This window comes from Dermacentor andersoni, chromosome 11, assembly GCF_023375885.2.
Source record: "Dermacentor andersoni chromosome 11, qqDerAnde1_hic_scaffold, whole genome shotgun sequence".
NCBI classification, from domain to species: domain Eukaryota; kingdom Metazoa; phylum Arthropoda; class Arachnida; order Ixodida; family Ixodidae; genus Dermacentor; species Dermacentor andersoni.
In genome coordinates this window covers 121535031-121557676 of record NC_092824.1, presented here as the reverse complement: position 1 = coordinate 121557676, position 22646 = coordinate 121535031, and the positions used below count along the sequence as shown (strand labels likewise).

General features: G+C 49.2%; 1 protein-coding gene across 3 annotated transcripts in view; it reads left to right on the top strand.

Annotated features, from left to right (window-relative positions):
* Positions 1 to 22646, top strand: part of LOC126539353 (neutral amino acid transporter B(0)-like) — a 156706-nt gene that overhangs the window by 83156 nt on the left and 50904 nt on the right. The window contains exons 5-6 of one of the 3 annotated variants that reach the window (XM_055075509.2): positions 14221 to 14390; positions 18935 to 19069. In XM_055075509.2, the coding sequence (XP_054931484.1) occupies positions 14221 to 14390; positions 18935 to 19069 (305 nt within the window). Of the gene's footprint in view, positions 1 to 14220; positions 14391 to 17156; positions 17352 to 18934; positions 19070 to 22646 lie in introns of all 3 variants that reach the window. The other 2 variants (XM_055075508.2, XM_055075510.2) reach the window with 2 other exon arrangements.

Here is a 22646-nt window from a genome sequence, read left to right as displayed (position 1 = left end):
TTGACAAAGCACGCAGCGAGGTCCGATGAGACGAAGCGTTGTGGTGGTTCATTTGCGCCGTCATGTCACTGAAAATAATATCAAATTTTTTTTCCACCTGCGCCAAAGCATCCATGTCTAGACACTAAAGCCAGCAAAGGTAACTATGTTCTTATTTATTTTTCTACTTTGACTTTTATTCGCGAGGACACATTGAGCTTCAAGGTTAATTTTTTTTTTTTTTGTTCTCGCTACCCGGCGGCTGCCAGAGCCAGCCAGAGCACATGCGTTTTTCTCGTGTTGCCCGACCACCGTGCGGCGCACTTCTATGCGCGTTTGTTTTTCTCTGGCCGAGTGGATTTTTGACTGGCAGAGTTCTTGACGCTTTCTGGCCAGCAGACGAGCAAAAGAAACAATGGCCGCTCGCCGCCATCACTGCGGGGACTCGACGGATTGCAACGCGTTCGCTTGAGCACAACCTCTCCGGAATGTCTTGTCTCGCCAGTGTAAAATACCGAGCAGTATGCGTACGGTTCTCTGTGGACCAAGCGTCTCACGTCTTCTTCGATATTCCTTCGGTAGCCACATTAGGTGCCAAAGTAGGCATTCGATTGTGGCCAACATTTCTTTGCGTTTTTTTATTGCGAAAGCAATACTGCTCGCACTTTCGGCCGATCGGTGGTCGTGGCGCCTCCTTACACAGCTGCGCATCACGTGACCGTGTGACGTCACGCCAGACCGAGAGACGGGGCCCCAGCTCGCGGCATCGATGGTGGAGGAGAAACCTTGCGCGCCGCTGCTGCGGCGCTACCGAGAGAGGGCGCTCGCTGGTGTGACGTCACGCTAGGATAAATGGGGCTACAGCTCGGCTCCTCGCAGTGGTCGGCGCGCTGCCTTGCGCTATGTCGGATGATGTATAGCCATAAGTTTAACAAAGGGCAACCATGTCCACACCATCAGCCGAACCAAGGCGCAGCCTAGGGTATTGCTTTCGCAATCTTCAAGGCTTAACCAAGCTAAGCCTTCAGCCAATATTTTTTTATTTCCGTGCCCCCGTCCAACGAAAGAATAAAGTACATTGCTGAGGCGCAGTAAATTGTCGCATGGTGAAAGTTCGATGTTGTTGCTTTTTTTTACGGAAAGTGATGGATGGTGGGACGCTTCATTTACCGGATACTGTTATTGTATTATTGCTACAGCAATTATATGGACACTCCAGACGCATTCCTGCAGTCGCCGTCGCCCTCATGTTCCGCATGAAATCCAAAGGCGATAAGATAACATCGTGACCGCGCGCCGCGTTCTGTATGTGCGAGTGAAAGCGTAGGGTGGGGGTGGCATGGGTGAGGCGACAATGGTGGCTCAGTCCTACGTGAGCAAGGGAGAAAAGCGGGGAGGAAGGGTGCTGTCTCCCGTCGCGCGCGATATAAGTCTCGTGCACCGCCTATAGAGGCGCCACTGAAAGCCACCTAGCGGACGCTTCCAACAGTACACGCGGGAGCAGTAGCAGACGACAACCCTTTGCAGCAAGGATGGCTGAAGTTCGCGGCTGCGATTTCTCCTTTGTTCGGGTGCCAGGCTGCTTCTTCTGCGGTGACAGCTGTAGGGAAGGTGCTGACCTCTGTGCGAGCGGGTATGAACACGATGTTACCGGTGTTTGGGACATCATGGTCCACATACGTGCAAGGTGTGTCCCGCGGACAAACGCCATGAACCCCATTTACATGACGTGGAGCTCATGTTCACTAGCCGATAAATTTTGTTGAGTGATGCGATCTCTCGATGGTTTTTTTTATTCTACCCTTGCCGCAATGCTGCTTCTGTACCTGAATAATAAGCACCCGTCGTTAGTGCAGACTTGTATCAAACAAATCCGCACGGTGCAATCTCTGCATATGCCGTTGTGATTTTTCTGCCGATGAATACATGTGACATCGCCGAATAAGTGCAGTCGAAGTCGCCTCAAGAAGAGTATAAATGCCAATTTATTGATGGAAACGCGTACACTAGCCAACGAAGTCACCAAACACAACACGGTTTAATAAAGGCACGTGTTAGTGCTGTACCGCCGATGCGATTCTGCTGCACTCGCCGATGAACTACCGTTCCCGCTGTAGTTTGTGCAATTTTGAATTCCCCAAGGGAGCTGCTTGGAAACGTACAAAGCTAAAGACTAACTTTTCAGTACTTCTTTATATTACTAGAGAGAGGTGCCACATGATATATTTAAAGGCAGAGCAGCGCCAGTCAAAGTAGATGAGCGCTGGCGGCAAGGCCCGGTTTAGTCGTCTGCAGCGTAAGTAGAAGAAAGAATTCAGTTGCGTACAACACTCACATGCAAGAAGGGACTACGTTGTGAAACAAACAAATCATTCGGCGTGTGAAGTTTGCCCAGGCAGCATCGAGGTGTGATGACTTCTCAAACGGGACGCGAACTTTTCAGCGAGAAATGGAACAAAAATACCATATGCAGCAGCTATTAGCAATTCTCGCCCTGAACTACCTATTTTCTAAACGCGTTTCCAAAAACGCAAACAATATCTAAGATGCCCTCGGGCGAAAATAATAAAGCTGTTAAAGAAGCACTTCCTTGGTATCATTTCGATAAGACACAGCGTGATTTATACCCTTTACAAACGAGGCAGGGTGAAAACTTAGCAGCTCAAAAGAATCGACAAGAGTTATGCATGGAGCAACTAGCAACAGTTAAACATGTGCGAAGCCACGCATAAAATAGACGTAAAAACATGAAGTGCGCGACAGCTGGTGCGAGGATTTACCGCGCCACATGAAACCAACAATTTCAGTTCTTGCAAGCTTCAGTAGCTTTAACGTACAACGCAATGCGCTCGTGCAGTCGTGCTGCCTAACTAGCGCAACGCGGTAAAGAAGCGGAAAACGATATAAGCGGCAAACAGCATTCCGAACTTTAGCGAAATGCCTTTAAACCTCATGCTGCACTGCAGACGAACTTCGTTGCTCACACGTCTATGATCTAGTGGAAAAAAACACTGACGAGACAAAGGAAAGGATGACAACAAGAAATTTCCCTTCGAAGCGACGATCCTTTTTTGCTACCGTTGCTCCCGCTGATGAGGCTTTGCCGGGAATGATTAGAACCGTATCGCCGGCACGTTTTCACCGGTATTTGAGCCCCCCACCCTGCGGCAACTTTTCTTCGACATTCCCTGAAGCTTTGGCCACCCCACACCTGCGAATGGTGTTGCCTATCTTGCTCTGAAAACGTGAATAAGACTGAGAAGCACGATCAACGACACAACAAACTAGGGCATGCGCCAGGCTCCTCTCGCGCGTGTTCTGCGCAAGGCCGCCACCAGTGGCGCGTCCGTCGGCGTGCATGGCGCGTATACCAGGGGGAGCGGGGCTGTGGTCTGTGAATCTTTGGTTGCGCAATACGTTTATTTGCCTTGTTTGACGCATTATATACAGTGACTTTTTCATAGGTACATAGATGTAACGGAGACTTATACGTATTGTACTGGAGAAGAACGAGCAGCAGGCACTGCTACGAGAAAGACTCGTCGACAACGAGTGGCCTGTGTTGCCGAAGCTCTGTCCTCTCGCTGCGGGGCTCTGCTATCTGGAGCGTTTTATCAATTGAACTATAGCGCCTCTTGACATTTGGTGGAGGTGCTGGGCTCTTCCCAAACCTGGAACTCTCGCAGCCGGACGCTCCCTACCGTTTCTTCCATGCCTCAGGACGCCGCGCAGCCCGATACTCCCCCGGCATCGCCTGTCATCTGCTCAAGTGCTCTACGCCAACGAGATCCTCCGGTATTCAGCGGCAACGACGACCATGACGTGGAGGATTGGCTCTCGTCATACGATCGCGTGAGTGCGCATAACAAATGGGATATATATAAATAATATTTGGGGTTTTACGTGCCAAAACCACTTTCTGATTATGAGGCACGCCGTAGTGGAGGACTCCGGAAATTTTGACCACCTGGGGTTCTTTAACGTGCACCTAAATCTAAGCACACGGGTGTTTTCGCATTTCGCCCCCATCGAAATGCGGCCGCCGTGGCCGGGATTCGATCCCGCGACCTCGTGCTCTAACAAATGGGATGACAAAACTAAACTGACTAACGTCATCTTCTCTCTGGAGTCGCTAATCTCTGCTTCCGGAATCTTGAATCAACCTTTCCACCTGGACAGCATTTACCCATTGTTTCAAAGAAGTCTTCGGTCGCCCTGCTGTGCGCAAGCTTCGCGCAGAACAACGCTTGCGTGGTCGCGCTCAGCAAAAGGGTGAAAACTTCACCAGCTATATTGAGGACGTAGTTGACCTTTGCCGGCGCATTAATCCCGCCATGGCCGACTCTGAAAAGATCAAGAATGTCATGAAGGGCATAGAGGATGACGCCTTCCAAATGCTCTTGGCGAAAAATCTTCAAGCGATTGACGAGCTCATTACACTGTGCCAGAGCTACGATGAGCTCCGCAAACAACGCCTTACTACGCGCCGAGCTGCCGCGCCCGACGACACGATTTCGGACCCGCCGTGGTTGCTCAGTGGCTATGGTGTTGGGCTGCTGAGCACGAGGTCGCGGGATCGAATCCCGGCCGCGGCGGCCGCATTTCGATGGGGGCGAAATGCGAAAACACCCGTGTACTTGAATTTAGGTGCACGTTAAAGAACCCCAGGTGGTCTAAATTTCCGGAGTCCTCCACTACGGCGTGCCTCATAATCAGAAAGTGGTTTTAGCACGTTAAACCCCATAATTTTTAACGCGATTGCGGCTTTAACCGACAGTTCCAGTGCTGCTCCCGCCCACTCATCGTTCCTCGACTAAATCAAGCTATTCGTTCGCGAAGAAGTCGCGCGCCAACTGTCACTGCTGCCTGCTACCCAGTCGTCTGAGTCCTCTTTGTTCCCGGAACTCCGACGCGTCATACATGAACAAGTCGGCGACGCACTACCTCTCGCTAATCGGCTACCTTCAGCGCCACTTCCACTTACGTACGCTGCCGTCGTCGCCAGGTCACGACCACCACCTGAAGTTGCGCACTACACCCCACAAGCGGCTTCTGCGCGCCTCCGCAGCCCCTGCGCCCAGCTCAGAACTGTACCCCGCTACCTAGGCCCGCTGTTGATAATCCGTGGCGTATCCAAGACAACCGGGCCGGTGTGCTTCGCGTGCGGCTTTGCTGGCCACGTGGCACGATTCTGCTGCCGGCGGGTTGGTATCCTCCCGATACTGCGAGATTTCAAGGGAATGCTCCTGACTCCCAGTCCCGCTATTCGCTACTAGTTCCGCACTTCGCTCCTTCATTTCCTGTTCCCCGAAGCTTCAACACTCGTCGGTCTCCATCTCCCCGTCGACGTTCCCTCTCTCCCATCGTCCGCCGCCCTCCAGCTGTGGAGGAAACCTAAAAGGCTCAGTTCCGGAGGCAAGAACTGCGATCTCTTCGAACTGCTCAAGCCCTCGTTTATTCCCTACGAACGTCATTGAAGTTTTTGCCGAAGGTGTCGCCGTTCACGCGCTTATCGACACGGGTGCCGCAGTGTCCGTGATTGCCGACCAGCTTCGCCGTACGCTCCGAAAAGTCGCGACGCCGTTTTCTGTCATTTCGCTACGCACAGCAAGCGCTGAACATGTACCATCCGTGTCGCCATACAAGATAGTTAACACCACAATGAGTTTGTTCTTCTCCGCTGCTCTCAGGCCATCATTCTAGGATGGGACTTCGATCCTCTCATCTCAACACGCTGTTATTGTTATCACTTGCGCTGGCTCCATTGTGCGGCAATCCTTCTGAAGATTTGCCTCCACCTTCTGCTCGAGTGTTCGTCGCCACCGACACTGATATCCCTCCTTTCTCTTCTACCCTTGTACCCGTTTCCTGTGCTGCTTTCTACGATTCCACAGTTTTCACGCCATCTCAACTTGCTGCACGCCGTCATCCCTTCTTGCTTCCCTTTGCCCTCCTTCCCTTTCGCCAGGGCTCCAGCGCACTTTACGTTTCGAATCCGTTTTCATGTCCATCAAGCTTACATCATAGCGAGTGCCTCGGTTTTGCTGATGAATTCGACACGAGCTCTGTGTACGTTGTGCCTGATGACTCAACTCCTCTTCACGTTGACGCCATGGCTCCCTGCCTCTGTGCCTGCCGCCTGCATGTGACCGAACGTTTGCTCCATTTATTGATCCTAACCTCACTCCGAGTCAGCGCACGCAGATCGATTTCGAACTTCTTCCGACCTCCAAAAACAATGTTTAGTTCGTACCTCCACAGTCGTTCATCACATCGACACCGGCAGCCACGCGCCTCTACGGCAACGTCCATACCGTGTGTCCGCGACGGAGTGCCGTGTCATCGATGAGCACGTAGGAGACATGCTCCGACGCGGCGTGATACAGCCATCACACAGCCCCTTGGCTTCTCCGGTAGTGCTGGTCAAAAAGAAAGATGGGACTATTCGTTTTTGTGTGGACTATCGATGACTAAACAAGATAACCCGGAAATATGTCTATCCTCTTCCCCGTATCGACGACGCACTGGACTGCCTCCAAAGCGCTGAATTCTTTTCGTCCTTAGACTTACGATCCGGTTATTGGCAGGTCCCGGTAGCTGACGCAGACCGCCCGAAAACTGAATTTTTTACGCCTGCCGGCTTATATGAATTTACCGTGATGCCCTTTGGCCTCTGTAATGCGCCTGCAACGTTTGAAAGAATGATGGATAACATCCTCCGGGGCCTCAAATGGCAGACATGCCTTTGTTATCTCGATGATATTGTCATCTTTTCCCCGGACTTTTCTTCTCACCTGTTCAGACGCGTGCTCATTAATCTTGCCGATGCTGGCTGGACTCCAGCTCAACTTGAAGTGTCGCTTCGCCGCCGGGCAGCTAGTCATCGTTGACCACGTTGTTTCGAAAGATGGTGTGCTCCCAGATCCAACCAAACTCCAAGCCATTGCCGAATTTCCACGACCAAAGACCACAAAAGAACTCCGCAGCTTCATCGGATTATGCTCCTATTTTCGTCGTTTCGTCCGCAACTTTGCCACCATAATAGCGCCTTTGACGCAGCTTCTCGCGGGTAACCACGACCTCTTGGCTTGGCCGCCAGTTTGCGATGCCGCATTCACGACGCTGCATCGTCTTCTAACTTCACCCCCCATACTCCGACATCTTGACCCAAGCGCACCGACAGAAATACACACGGATGCCAGTGGCGTCGGCATTGGCGCTGTTCTTGCACAACGAAAGACTGGCTTCGATGAATACGTTGTTGCATTCGCTAGCCGCGCACTCACGAAAGCGGAAGCAAACTATTCCGTTACAGAAAAAGAATGCCTGGCTATCACTTGTATGATATTCGAGTGCTGTACCTCTCTGGCCGTAAACATTCGGACGCGGATGCCTTGTCTCGCTCCCCAGTGTCAGGCTAGCCCAATCATCAGAAAGTACGAATATGCGAGTCCTCCCTCACCGTCACGGATATGTTTTCGGAGCAGCAGAAGGATCCATGGATTGTTGCTATGCCGGCTTTTCTATCAGACCCATCAGCGCCTTCTACTGGCCGTACATTGCGTCGCCAAGCACACCACTTTGCTGTTGGTGACGGGCTCCTATACCGCTGTAACTACCTCTCGGACGGGCGCAAATGGTTACTCGTGGTTCCTCGGCATCTACGTTCGGACATACGTGCAGCGTTTCACGATCACCTGCAATGCTCACATGCAGGAGTACTAAAACGTACGCGTGCCTGCGAATTCGTTATTACTGGCGCGGGATGTGCCTATTCGTCCGCCAATATGTCCGCTCCTGCCTCGCTTGCCAACGCCGTAAGAATACCCCTCATGCCTTAGCTGCTCCACTGCAACCATTGCCTTGTCCAGGACGGGCCTTTGACCGCGTCGGAGTTGATCTTTATGGGCCCCTTGCGAGTACTTCAGATGGCAACCGCCGAATGATAGCGGCGATAGACCAACTCACACGCTACGCCGAAACTTCGCCTCTGCCCAACGCATCTGCGCGGGATGTTGCCTGGTTCTTTCTGCGTAACATCATACTTCGCCATGGAGCCCAAGTGAGTTGCTGAGCGACAGAGGCCGTGTCTTTCTGTCTGATGTTATAAAAGTCCTGCTCAAGGAATGCAACGTAATTCACCGTACTACTACTGCATACCACCCGCAAACTAATGGCACTGAGCGCTTTAACCGCACTCTTGGCGATATGTTAGTCATGTACGTCACATCTGACCAAACCAATTGGGACCGAATTCTACCCTTCGTGACGTACGCTTATAATACCGCCACACAGACTACTACAGGATTTTCCCCGTTTTTCCTTCTTTACGGACGCGAGCCTTCCTGCACAATGGACACCATCCTTCCGTATCGCCCTGTCACAACGGAGGCTACGACCCTGTCCGAAGCTGCTGCACACGCGGAAGAGTGCCGAAAGCTCGCCCGCACATTTACTTCGGAAGATCAGCAGCGACAGAAGCACCTTCGGGATATTCCCTCTTCTGCGGCACCCTATGACCCTGACTCACTAGTCTGGCTTTGGGTTCCCGCTACCAGCCCTGGACTTTCACCCAAGCTTGTGTCCAAGTACCAGGGTCCCTAACGTGTCGTCAGTCAAACGTCTCCTGTGAACTATTTGGTAGAACCTCTTGAGCCACCTTCCGATAAGCGCCGCCGAGGGCGCGAAATCGTGCACGTTCAGCGGCTCAAGCCGTACTTTGATATACCTGTGCTATCTTGCCCGTAGGTCGCCGAGACGGCTCCTCTTCTCCGGGGAGGCAATTGTGCTGGAGAAGAACGAGCAGCAGGCACTGCTACGATAAAGACGACGAAACGAGCGGCTGGAAGCCTTGCGCCTGTGTTGCCGAAACTCTCTGTTCTCTCGCTGCGGTGCTCTGTTGTCTGAGCGTTTTATCAGTTGAACTATGACGCCTCTTGACAGTATATTTAAATATCTTGTCGCGAGTTTTTGTGTATGCGTGCAGTGAACTTCGTTTCCAGTGACACTGTTTTGCCCTTCATCAAGCTGTATTCTGGCATTTGTATATTCCATTGTATCTTCGCATTTATAATGTACGAGGGCGAATAAAATGAAAGCGAGCCAATCCGCCCCGCGCAGTAATGGTTCTGTTCATTATCTGCGAGGCATGCGCATGGCACACAAGTATCTCTCATTTACAAAAGTGACACGCAGGTGTGAGGATAAATAAATGTTCCTTAATGCTCTCATACACTGGGTTAAACATCGTTGCGTGACATGATGGACACTGTAAAAGTTGAACAGCGTGGTGTCGTGAGGTTTTCGACAGCTGAAGGTGTTTCCCAAAAAGAAATTAGTCGCCGTATTGCTGCCGTGTACGTTGAAGATGGCATCTTATTGGCCACTGTGAAGCGTTGGAGCAAACGGTTCAAAGAAGGACGTGAAAGTTGCAAAGACAACCCAAGGCCGGGTCAAAGCCACGGTGCAATCACCCCCAACACAATTGCAAAGGCCGATGAGCTTATTAGGCAAGAATTGAGGATAAGCATCGATGGATTGGCAGGGCCGGTGAACATCAGCCACGGTCGGGGTCACGCCATAATTCGTGAACACTTCCGTTATCGGCTCTTGTGTGCGCAATGAACGCCCAATATTTTGAACCACCGCCAAAAGACCAAGAGCTTCGGCGCTGCCTTCACTAATCTAATCCGGTATCACAATGAGGGTGACGACTTCTTGCCTGCAATTCTGACCGGGGACGAATCATGGGCGCACTGCTACGAGCTCGAAACACGACGGCAAGGCTTACAGTGGAAAGATTCGAATTCAACAGCCCCAAAGAAATCAAATGTCATTTCCGCCGGAAATGTGTTGACTTTTTTTTTTTTTTTTCAATCGTCAAGAGCCATTATTGATCGAATTTGTTAAACCTGGAGAGACTATCAATCGTTTCCGATATTGTGAAACGCCGGATCGTCTACGTGTGGCTAGCAAGAACAATAGACGTGGAAAAGTGAGGAATGGGGTCATCTTGCTCCACGACAATGCCTGTCCCCACGTTGCTGATGTGGTTAATACAAAACTGGCAAAGTTCAAGTGGTAAACACTGCAACACCTGCCATACAGCCCAGACTTGTCGGCTTGCATTTGAAAGAACAGCTCAAATGCACTTGGGTCATTTCAAAGAACAGCTCAAGGGAACCAGATTCGTGTCGGACGATGACGCGAAAGAGTCAATTTTTTTTAAGCAGCAACCCAAGGAGTTTTATGATACGGGAATCACACGACTCGTTAATCAGTGGGACAAATGTCTTTATGCTCATGGAGACTACTTTTAAATAAAGTACCCCGTTTGTCATATATTCGCATTGGCTCACCTTCATTTGACTTGCTCTCGTATATTATGCAGAACTGCTTTTTTATATGTGCTCTCTGTTGCGACTAATTTCGGCGCGATTACTCACAATACACGACCGGTGACAGCTGCTTCTGCGCAACACATTGTAACAAAGGACAGCGCGCCATTGAGATTTTTCCCTGGCTGTTACATATGAATGAAAATGTAAACAAGGTTCTTGAAGGACAAAGTTTTATTAAATATTGGTCCTCAACTTGTTCATTCCATAGGCTTTGAATTTTTCATATCATCATCATCATTTATTTACCCTTAAAGGCCCTTGGCTTAGGGCATTACATAAGGGGGGGGGGAAGCAGTCGTTACATATGCAATGGTCGGTAACAACAAAAAAGCAATACAAAGTGCAGGGTTCATGTTCAACATTAACATCATCAGAAGCATCAACACTAAGATAGACACAGCGGCTCAAGAACAACTTGGAAACAAAACAAAACACGCATACACATTCAAAAACACGGCAAAATAACTCAGCCCTTGAAATGTGCTGTTAATAAGTGCCTGAATTTATTAGGTTCTATTTCAGTAACTATGGAATCGGGTAAGTCATTCCACAATGTAATGGAGCTAGGTAAAAAAGATTTATTAAATGAGTTTGTGGAGCCATGTATGCGCTGCAAACTTAGAGTTGAAAAGACGGCGTGAGGGGCGAAGCGGCGGGTGTAATACAGAATTTCTTAGCTGTGGGAAGGTATAGTAAAATTTGTGAAATAGGCAAAGCTGTGAAATTTTACGCCGAAGTGCCAGGGGTTAAAGATAAAGGGATGCCTTGATAAGAGTTATACTGTGTCGTCTGTCATACTGCGATGTGATAAAACGGGCCGCGCGATCTTGGATGGCGGATTTTGGATTTTGGATCGATTAGATAGTTCTGATGGGGATTCCGGATCGCCGAGGCATATTCGAGTTTCGAACGGATGAAAGTTACGTAGGCGAGTTGACGGACAGAACGGGGTGAAAAAGCGAGGGATCGTCTGATAAACCCAAGCAACTTAGAAGCATCTGTACAAAGTTTTGCAATGTGCTCAGACCACGTTAGTTTGTTGTTCATAATGATTCCAAGATACCTGTATGATTCTGTTTCAGAGAGTGGTGTAGAATTTAATGAATACGGATAGCTGAGGTTATTTCGCTTTCTTGATACATGCATGAACTTACATTTGGAAATGTTCAGTTGCATAAGCCATGTCGCACACCAGGTTTCTATGAGATTTAAGTCGCGTTGAAGCAGAGTCTGATCATCGGGAGTAGATATGCGGCGGTAAAGGACACAATCGTCTGCGAAGAGGCGGATACAAGATGATATGGCATTAGGAAGATCATTTATAAATATCAGAAAAAGGAGTGGTCCCAGCACCGATCCCTGGGGGACAGATGACTGTAGTATTTTGCGATCTGTGGTTCCCTATTACTGTATATTGTGAGCGTTCGCGGAGAAAGCAGTCAATCCATGACAAGATTAAAGGGTTAATGTGGAAGCAGGACAGTTTTGCCATTAAATGCCGATGTGGAACGCGATCGAAGGCTTTAGAGAAATCTAGGTAAATGACGTCAGTTTGAAAAGAAGAATCTAAGTTTAAGTGAAGATCTGTGGTGAATACGAAAAGCTGGGACTCGCAAGAATGGCCTGATCTAAAACCGTGCTGTTTTTCATAGAAGAAAGCGTTATTGTCGAGGTGTGATGCGATCTGCGAATATAAAATGTGCTCCAGTAGCTTGCATGGAATAGATGTCAATGAAATTGGGCGGTAATTAGAAGGATCGGATCGATTGCCTGCCTTAAATACTGGGGTTACTTTACTAGTTTTCCAATCATTTGGTATTTCGCCGTTTGAAACAGATTGCTGAAAAATAATTTGCAAAATACGGCTAGAAATGCTCACGGTGCCATTCTATATTTTGGCAGTTATGTTGTCTGGCCCAGGAGCGCTTGACAACTTAAGGAACGGCATGCACTGCTTTGCTGGCTTCAAAGTGATATAATTCTAAAGTTCATGTGACATTTTCTTTACTGATTAAGTACACAGAAAACATGGAAGCATTGACATCAGTTATTGCAGGCACAATTTTTGAGACATACGAGTAGATTCTTCTATGAAAAAATACATATTTTACTTGCCTCGACAGCGCGTAGCACTCAAGCATTCGTTTGCAGCATTTTTGGCAATGACAATGCAATTATTGTTCGTGTATTTGATCCGTTGACAAATATTATAAAGGACGCCGAGCTGCAACGAGAGCCCCCCCCCCCCCCCCCCCCCCAGAACGAAATTCCTGGCTACGCCACTGAATTGCGCATGAGTAAATATGCCAGTTCTGTGTCTCAAAGCTTGATGGAGGCCACGGCAAACATCGCTTCCCAAGTCAAGAAATCTGTTCAGAAATATATGTGAATATTCGAAGGTTTTCTGGCAAATTGTAACTTGCCAGAAAACCTGCAACATCTTTTCCTTCGCGCGCATTTTTTACGTTGATTGCGTGCTTCCTTAACCTATCGTGAACCCCCCCCCCCCATTTCGGACGACATACACTTCTCTGCACTTTACAGGAATTAGATAGACTACGCTGTTTGAGCATTGAACAGAAGTCTGCCTGCGCTTTGTGCGGCAGTCACGTTGCTGGGTTGCCGCCGGGTCGGTCAACCTGTCAAGTTTTTGACAGCTTGCAGAACACTACTTTTACGTCGGAATGCTGGGCCACCTTTCTCAGATTATGTGATAGCGTGTGAACGTAATGTATCACGGCTACCTTCTGCCTACGCTGTGCAAAAGCTACACACGTTTGACATGACCCTCAGCGACCGAAATGAGGATACCCGGCGTTCAGCAGTCTCGGCTTGATGGCTGAGCACTTCGTTTCGTCTCCGTCCGTGTCGTTTTCTGCGCTGCCGCCTTTTCAAATATGTACAAACAGGCCCATTTCGCCACACTAATCACTCTTATCCCGAGTCGAAAAAGAAAGAAGAGTAAGAAAAGCTCAGGTATGAAGGAAATGTCCTGCAACCTGTATACAGAATTCGCGCGTTTGTATGCCGGTTACAAACCTTTCGGCACACTACACAGCGCAGGTATGCGTATGCGAAGGCGTGCATTCCACACCTTTCTGTGGTCCTCACTTTGCTGAAGGCAAAAGAACCACCGAGTCGGCAGATTTTCTTCAAAAGCAGAGCACGCTCTGGCTCTCACTATTATATTGACACGTGTACTTATATTTATCGGGCGACCACGTTTCGCCGCCTAACAAATCTTATCGCACAGCGCGGGACGCGCCTGCATGTATCCGAAGTTTCTGGAAAGTTATCGATGCTGCTATCCGCTGTATGTTGTCGCCGGACCTTGTGTTATCTGATTTCATCGCGTGACGCCAATGGTGTAGAACTTTGTGGAAGGCACGCGGGTCCCAACGATTAGTCTGGAATATTCGATGACTGCTGTATAAAAGCTGACGCGCTGGACCCGCTGATCAGATTTTCGACGATCGCCGACTGTGTTCGCCGCTTTCGTTGTGCTATAAGTGTAGCCTGTTTTGTGGGCACAGGTTCGCCCAATAAAAGCTAGTTTTGCCTTTCACAGTATTGCTACTGTGTTCTTTGCCGTCACGACCACGTGACAATATGCTCATAGCCGATTACGTTCGCCTCCGGGACTTTGTCGAAGCTTATTTGGCCCTTGTGAAGTTTCATACAACCGATTGCTTCTCCCCTTGTTGTAGGTTTAATGCGAAAGTGTCGACTTGTATGTGCACCGGCATGCCATGAATGACAACCATTCCGTTGGTATTCAAAGCGGCCCGCGTGCCGCTTTCAGAGTAGTCGCAGCCCTTGCTTGGCGATTCTTCGCTTTCAGACGCTGACCGGCGACCTGTCGATGTACGTGATGGCGTTCGTGGCGGCCATCGCCCTACATGGCCTGCTAGTGCTACCGACGCTCTACCTGCTGCTTACGCGACACCAACTGGGACCCTTCTTCCGAAACATGGTCTACCCAATGTCGGTCGCCCTCGGCACGTCCTCCAGGTGCATGCTTCCAATGGCTCGTATGCGAGGTCGCCGCCTATTCTCTCAACACAGCAAGAAACGCACATGCGTAGACGCGTGCAGGACAGTGAGAACAGGGGTGGCCGGTGGCTATAACTATAGAGCCGCATTCGAACGAACCGCCCCAAACCGCTATTCTCCAGTCGCCGTTTTCGAGATGCTTCCGAATATTATAAACTGCACTGGGTTTCATTTGAATCGAGTTGGATGTTCCGATCTTTTTATCTTGCTCTCATATTGTGTGATGACACCCACAAACATAGCAAAGTGACTGCTAATATCACTAATACCACAGACAAGATATTGCTGAGGAAACATTGTGAATAGTAGAAAATAGGTCTAAAATAGCTACTTCGTTTGCGCTAATAAAGCCATTTCTACAACTGTAACTTAACTACGTTGAACAAAAATTCAACAGAGAATCATGGTTCAACATGTCAATATTGATATCACCGCCTAAATTAAGTAACAGTAGTGCTCTTTACAGTCCTAAATATAAAGAAATTGCTCAGTAAGTTCAAGAAAAGCCGCGATAATGCCCTCGGGGAGGTCGACATTACTTGGCCAGTACTGTATTAGGACATAATTACACAGAGTATTTTGTAATCTTGGCAAGTTGCATAAAAATGAATGTTTCACTTTGCATGTATATTCCTTTGTATGTAGGGATACACCTCCAACGCGACTAGAAGTTCGATTTATGTGGAACGTAATTATAGAAAGGTAACCTAAACTGCATTTTATTCTTGTCTCTCTCTTGTAAATTAAGCGCACCTCTACTATTCTTGCACGATTACGTAAACATTACCTGAAGAAAATACATATCTAATGAGTTGTTATTTAACGAGCGCGAGTGAACGTTAATGCATTTGAACATACACTTTAGAGCTAACTAGGAAGTAAGCAAAAAGGAGTAAATAATCATGCGTCAAACATATGCGTCTCATATTTTAGTTCGAATTATAGTCGATGAAACGCAAGCAATTTGCAATCCAATATTTTCAATGTTCCGTTCATCCCTGACGGAACAGGGGCGTCCGGCGGCTTTTTTTCCTTGAAAGGTTTTGTTAGCAAAACCCCGGTCACTGCTGTCCAATGGATATCCTAGGGATGTGTTGAACGCGTCCTTCGGGCGTCCCCCATACAATCATTTCGGTGTCCTGAGGACATGCGAGGGACGCCGACATGCCGCGTGCAGTCAGGTGCAACAGGACCTGCAACACCGGTGCCCGTGGTCGAAGGGGCTCCACGACTGTACGGCTGCGCAGACCTAGACACACCTTCAATTATTGGTATTTATTAAGCCGGTATTTCGCATGTCAGAGCCGCGGCGCAGCCCTGGAGCCCCTTCGACCAAGATAAAGGGTGTTGCAATTCATATTGCACGCGACTGTACATTTTACTGACTTGTCAGCGCCTTTCGCGCACTTTTTGCTATGTAATGTACACCATAAAAACAGTTGCACCCTTTGGGGTGTATATTTGCCACACAACGATAATCGTCATCTGTCTTGCTTGCGTTTCCTTTCTTGAAAATGCTTCGCTCGTTGCTTTCCTGTCGAGAAGGTTCAATCATCCAGATAACGCGCATGCCGTTCGTGACTTGCAAGTACCGGGCTCGCAGCGTTAAGTAAATGCGGAGAATTGACAGGTGACAACTATTGTTGTGTGGCAAATATTCACCCCAAACGGTGCAACTGTATTACACAAATGTACACACTTTGGGTCGTATCTTGCTACACAACACTATTCGTCGTCTGTGTTGCCCGCATTTCCTTTCTTTAACGCTGCGAGCCCGGTATTTCCAAGTCACGAACGGTATGCGCGTTATCAGCATGACATAGCATTGCCGACAGTAAAGTAGCGAGCGCAGCGTTTTCAAGAAAGGAAACGCAAGCAAGACAGATGACGATTATTGTTGTGTTGCACATATACACCCCAAAGGGTGTACATTCGTTTGAATGTACACTCTTACGCAAGTTACACCCATTGGGGTGTATCTCTGCCACACAGCAATAATCGTCATCTGTCTTGCTTGCGTTTCCTTTCTTGAAAACGCCGCGGCCACTACTTTCCTGTCGGGAAGGCTATGCCACGCTGATAACGCGCATGCCGTTCGTTACTAGGAGGTACCGGGCTCGCCGCGTTAAAGAAAGGAAATACGGACAAGACAGATGACGAATATTGTTGTGTGGCCAAAGGGCGTAATTTTGCTTAAGAGTGTACCACCTCTGCTGAAAAAAAAAAACACACACACAAGGAAGGAAAGGTGGATGATAATCGAATAAAAAATTATAGTCGAATTGCGAGTGGGCGAATCGGCGGGAATGCTGCAAGGAACAGCAATGGAGGTAAAGAATAACGGAATAGTCTCATCTGGGCAGAAACACTATGTAGGCGAAAATGAAAATGAGAACAGTTTATTAGGCAACCTTGTGCCCGGCATAGGGCAGAGCAACAGCTGTAGGTACGCAGGCGAGCCGTGGCAACGCCTCCTAGATAACACAAGGCCGGTGCACTCCGATTTGTGACATCATGCTCTTGGACCGAAATTTACATTGCCAAGCCCAGCGTGACGAAGACGATGAGGCCAAAACCACCGTGGCTCGATCGGGAGCGTCCCCATTAGATACTATGGCAGTCGGGCAAGGTAGCATGACGTCACGGATCGAAGTGCACCGGCCTTGTGTTATCTAGGAGGCGTTGGCCGTGGCGCCCGTCACTGAGCATATATCTCGCGCACAGCTCGGCGACGGTGCCGACGCTGATTACGGCAATGGAGCAAGGGCTTCGGGTGGACCCGCGGCTGGCGCGTTTCCTGGCGCCCGTCGGTGCCACGATGAACATGGACGGCACTGCCATCTACTTCATTGTCACCGTGCTCTTCGTTGCCCAGAAGAACGCCATCGCGCTCACCGTGGCACAGCACCTCGTCGTCGGGTAATCCCACTGGATATAGAACTTTGGCACAGCGGAGGCGCGTATACACGTAAGCTTAATCGACGACAAAAAGAAAATACAAAAATATCCAGCTGCGACCATTATGTTGCTAGCGACACTTATACGTATTAGCACAAAGGTGGTACACAGTCAGTTTCTGCAGCAACAGTACTGTGGCTTTGGTTAAGCATAACGTCACGGAAGGACGCCGTTACTGGTGTTCCTGGCTTCTCCGTCTGGTGTTAGGCATAGGTCTCCGCTATTGCATCTGCACAACGTAGACGCAGTACCTGCTTAGACCCACACCGAATTAGCGTAACGCGCAGAAACTAGTAGCGGCGCTGAACGGTAGTGACAAACAATGCGATATATTGACGTAATAGTTCTGCGGAAACCCGCAAGGTGGAGAGAATAATAGGAAAATGAGGCGTCCACCCAATCGTAGCAGTTGCTATACATTGTGTCTAACAGAAATGGGTACTGTTCATATTTTGCTGATGAAAAAGCTGAAACAAATACAGTAGAGTCTTCTCAATTCCACTTTATGCTTAATTTAAACGCGCTGGAAAGTATAAGCGAGAAACCATTCATTGCTGTGAACGAAAAACTCGTTTAGTTCGAGCGTCAAATCATGCCACTTAATTCGGTTAGTTCGACCACCACTGGCACCCCCTGAAGCGAGCAGAGGTTACTAAAAGCTGGATGCTGTAGCCAGTCCTGCAACGAGCAGGACTACTTGGGCTGTGTATTGAACAATGTCCCTTTTTGAGGATTTTGTCTGGGCCGACGACAGTGTTACGGGCTACTGACCGGCGACATGTATAGTTTATTTCAATACTGCATTTCAATGCAGTATTGGAGACGCCGTGGGCAGACGGCGTCTGCCCACGGCGAACCGGCCACGGTGGTGGATAGATGGCGTTGCGCTGCTGAGTTCGAGGGCGTGGGTTCGACCCCAACGTTACGACCGCATTTCGATGGGGCAAGAATGCTCGCGTACCTCGATTTGGGTGCCCGTTAAAGAACTCCAGGTGACCAAAGTTAATCCAGTGTCCCCCACTACGCCGTGCCTCATAATCAGAGCGTGACCCTGACACGTAAAACTTCAGAATTTTTTTTTTGCGACAACGACATACTACTTGAAGCAACTGACGAAAAAAATGAATTACTTCATTTGGCGCCGTTTGTTCATTCGACAAAATCTTGCGATCCCTCAAGATTCGACTTAACGGGAGTGCACTCTAGTATAACGTTTTGATAACCCGCTGCGGTGGCTCACAGTGGCTATATATGGCGCTGCGCTGGTGAGACCGAGGTCGCGGGTTTGATAGTTGACAACGGAAGCCGCATCGTGTACCGTGCTTCACACATGTTCACGAAATCCAGTTGGTCAAAGTCCCTCAGCGTTCACTGTGTAGCTACGGGACATTAAAACCCGCAATTTAAGTTTCATAACATGCCTGACGAACTTGGAGTATACTTGATGCAACATTCGTGGAACATTGTAAGCACACAATTTGACGTGAAGAAAGGGGGACGCTTTCTTGTCCTGTAGCGCATATAATACTGACTGTGCTCAACAGGTTGGTGTGCGGTCTGGCCACCCTGAGTACTAGCCCGACACCCGAGGCTGGCCGCGTGGTTCTGGTGCACCTCATGATCTCCCTGGGCATCCCGCTAGACGGCGTCGGCATTCTGCTCCACACGGACTGGGTCATGTGCGTTACCGCCAGCTAGGCTTGTGACATTCTAAGAGTACACCCAGGACAGGGCGAAATCACTCTTGTTAGTACTGTAACAAATGTATATAACTTCAGGCACTGCTGCAACCAACCACTGCAAAAGCAATACATAACTTCGCGAAACACGTGGAATGAAACACACCACCTCAGCTATTTCTGCATAAGTTGTGCTCAGTTTAAGCAAAGAAGCTTGGGTCGACGGCTCGAAAGCAAGGATGGACTCGTTAAGGCGGGCGGTCGGGACAGCGAGGTCGGCGCTTGTGTTCTCCTATTATGTCCACGTTTTGTACGCCTGGCATTTGATGCCATGGAGAGCAGCCTACACTGACCAGCTTGTACTGACATGACGCAGACGTCGCCGTAATCGGTGACAACGAAAACACCCTTTGGAAGGTTAGACTCTAAATAGCAAGACCACATACCAGTTCAGACTGGCAATGTATTTTCATTCATTTGGCGGCAGAGGGCTGATTACTAGTGAACTTTCCTTTGTTAAATTTCGCGGCGGGACCTGATCACCAGTAGGCGAGTGTGACTGTCATGAATTTCGTGGAGTATTTCTCCTCTATGCGCCGTTTTGCAGCAGGTAGAGTTCTGCAAATTAGCTAGCAGACGTCTTTCGTTGTAGTTTCTTTTTTGAGAATGAACCGTAGTGTTTTTAATGGAAACCGTAAACCCGAGCTGACGTCAGAATCGATGACGACACGGCCAGCTGGAGCCAGAATCTTTTGATTTTGTGGGTCTTACCAAACGACCTCTGCCAAGAGGTGCAGCTCTTATCAGATAAGCTTAATTGACTTATTGGGCTTGACCCCACACTATTTGATTTAGCAAAGCTACAGCATTTCAGGAGCCGAATCGAATGCCACGCTTATGATGAAGTGCACAAAGACTCGCAGGACGTGCAAAATCTGACGCTCATCGTCACGCGCCCCTTAACACCCGAGGTTGGCTGCATTGGTTCAGTCAGCGGCTACGAGAGTGGATAACCTGCATAAAACACGACCTCAATGCTTTGATAGGTCAACGAGCGTTACACAGGGCAAACCGTTCGTGTTGTTGCCGATGCGCGCTTCATCGTGCACTGCGCGCGTGATGTCCTCGAGACGGAGCCTGGCCAAACAGCCCTCGCCAAAAGCACTTCCTGTGCCGTTCGTCGCAGAAATCGTCTGTCCACGGCGGTGAACGTGCTGGGCGACGCCGTGGTCGCCAGCGGCACGCAGGCACTGTGCCGGTCCACGCTGGAGGCGCCCGGCCGCGACGTGGAGCCCGAGTGAACGTGCAGCCGCGGCGACCGCTACACGTGGCGGGCGCGATTGCTGGCCGCTGCGTACACGATGGCACGCTAGGGGATGCTGCGTGTGTGATTCAATTAAACCGCGAACAACCACATGCAACGCGTACCTATAACGTTAGTCCTTGATTGTTTCGGGTGTAGAGTAAAGAATACGCCATCAGTAAATCGGGGCCCGTATTCACAGAAAGGTTCTTACGGTAGAATTGGTCCTCAGAGAAAATTTCAGCCGATCGATTTTGGTGCCAAACGTTTTATTATTGAAGCTGGCTCTCCATGGCAAAGATCTCATAGAAATTAAAAGCTTTGCCACTACGGCCCCGGATATTTTAAACACGTGATGTGAATCGGATGTCGACGTCAATAAAGCGAGTTATGAGAACATAGCAAAGTTTTCGCGTGTGTGCGCGCACATCCGTCTGCATGCGCCCCACCCCCCCCCAAATTTAAATTTTTAGTATTATATGGAAAAATACAAATAGAATGAAAACAAAATACTTGGACTATTTAAATTTATTCTAGGGCGTTGTATACCATTTGGTACACGCTTAGAATTTCTAAATATACAGATAGAACCAGCAGCCCACTAGCCGGGCCCCTCTCTCTCTAGACCGGCCAGGGGCGACAATACAGTGGCTTGCTAGATGTACAAACGCTCGAGAGCGCTTGCGATGCACGTTAAGTGCCCGCCGATTTAGGGAGAACCGAAACACCGGCCAAAAATGTGTCGGGGTCGAACCGGCACCGCGAGGGAAGAACACGGTCCCGTGTGGCGCACGTGCGCAGTGTGGTGCGCAGTAATCGCGCGTGCACCAAGTGAAATCGGAATCCTGGAAAAAGCTCTCTCTGCTTTGAACAACGATATCCACGTGTTACTTAAAAAGGTTTGGTATAAGTTTTATATGCGTGCGTGTTTTTGACCTCCGAGATGCCCCGTTGAGGTCTCGGAGGCCATGGTACGCATTAGATTTCCGCAAATACCCAGGAACGCCGGCCAGAGACGTGCCGGATCGTTGAAAGCAACGCAGAAAGTTGACAATGTAGCTGATTCACTATATTTTTATAGCCAGCCTGTGCCCCCACATGCGGTAATTTTGTGTCTGGCTTGTTGTTGACACGGTCGATAGGTACGGCCAGCGTAAAGCTTGCGCGAGGACGACAGAGAGAAAGCCGCTGGCCGAGAACACCGTTGTTGTCCTCTGAACACGTCGCTCATATACCGGCCGCCATATGAGGGATTGGCCCAGACTCGATTTTAGAAAATTGCATAGGCCATGTAGAAAAAGACGAATAAACGGAGCAGGCGGGCACTGCAAAGAAGAAGTTGGAACAATGAGTAGCTCTTTGTCTGGTTTCTTCGCGTCTCGTTAGTTTTTACACATTTTTTTGGTGCCGAAAACCTCCGTGCGGACTCGTTACCTTTATCGCACGTCTCCAAGGGCCTTCTACTCCACCGCTTCGCGCTGCGAGCGGCGAAGAATGACTGGATAATGCATCGTTCATGATCGGAGTGGAGACCAGACATCAAGAGCTAATCGGATGGATCGCCTCAAGACAAAGCGGTCGGCTCGACGAGCACCGAGTACGAAGATTCTACAGGAAGCACAGTTGCTACTTACAGATCCTACCGTGGACAAGCCGAAGCTTTCAGGCATTTTTGACGGTCTATCTGCTAGCAACAACGGGCTCTCGAAACTTAACGATGCACTCGAAGAGCACATTGCCGACGATGAGCTCGAAGCAGAATACATAACTGCTGCAGAATATAACGATCAAGCTATCAGCATGCTTGCCGAGATTCGATGCAAGATCGACGATTTGGGACGCGTGGATAGTACAGCGGAGTCTGCTCCTCAGAATGCAATTAACCCCGACAGTTCCTAACGCTATGCCTAGAATTGGCCCAAGGCTACCGAATCTTGATATGCCGACATTTAAAGGCGACATTCACAAATGGGCACCTTTCTGGGAGCAGTTCGAGCAGAGTGTTTATCTCAGCAACGCTATATCGACAACGACGAAGTTTTTCTATTTATGGCATTATCTTCCCGGGGAAGCGGCAGCGGCCATTGTCGGTTTACCGACCTCTGAAGCTTGCTACTCAGATACTGTAGAACTTCTCAAAGAACGTTTTGGCGATCGTCAAAGGATAGTGCAGCACCACCTGACAGCGCTACGTCATCTACCTCATGTAAAGTCCTTAAGCGACGTACGCGGCCTCAGGCAGCTGTATGATGCCGCGCAACTAAATATCCGCTG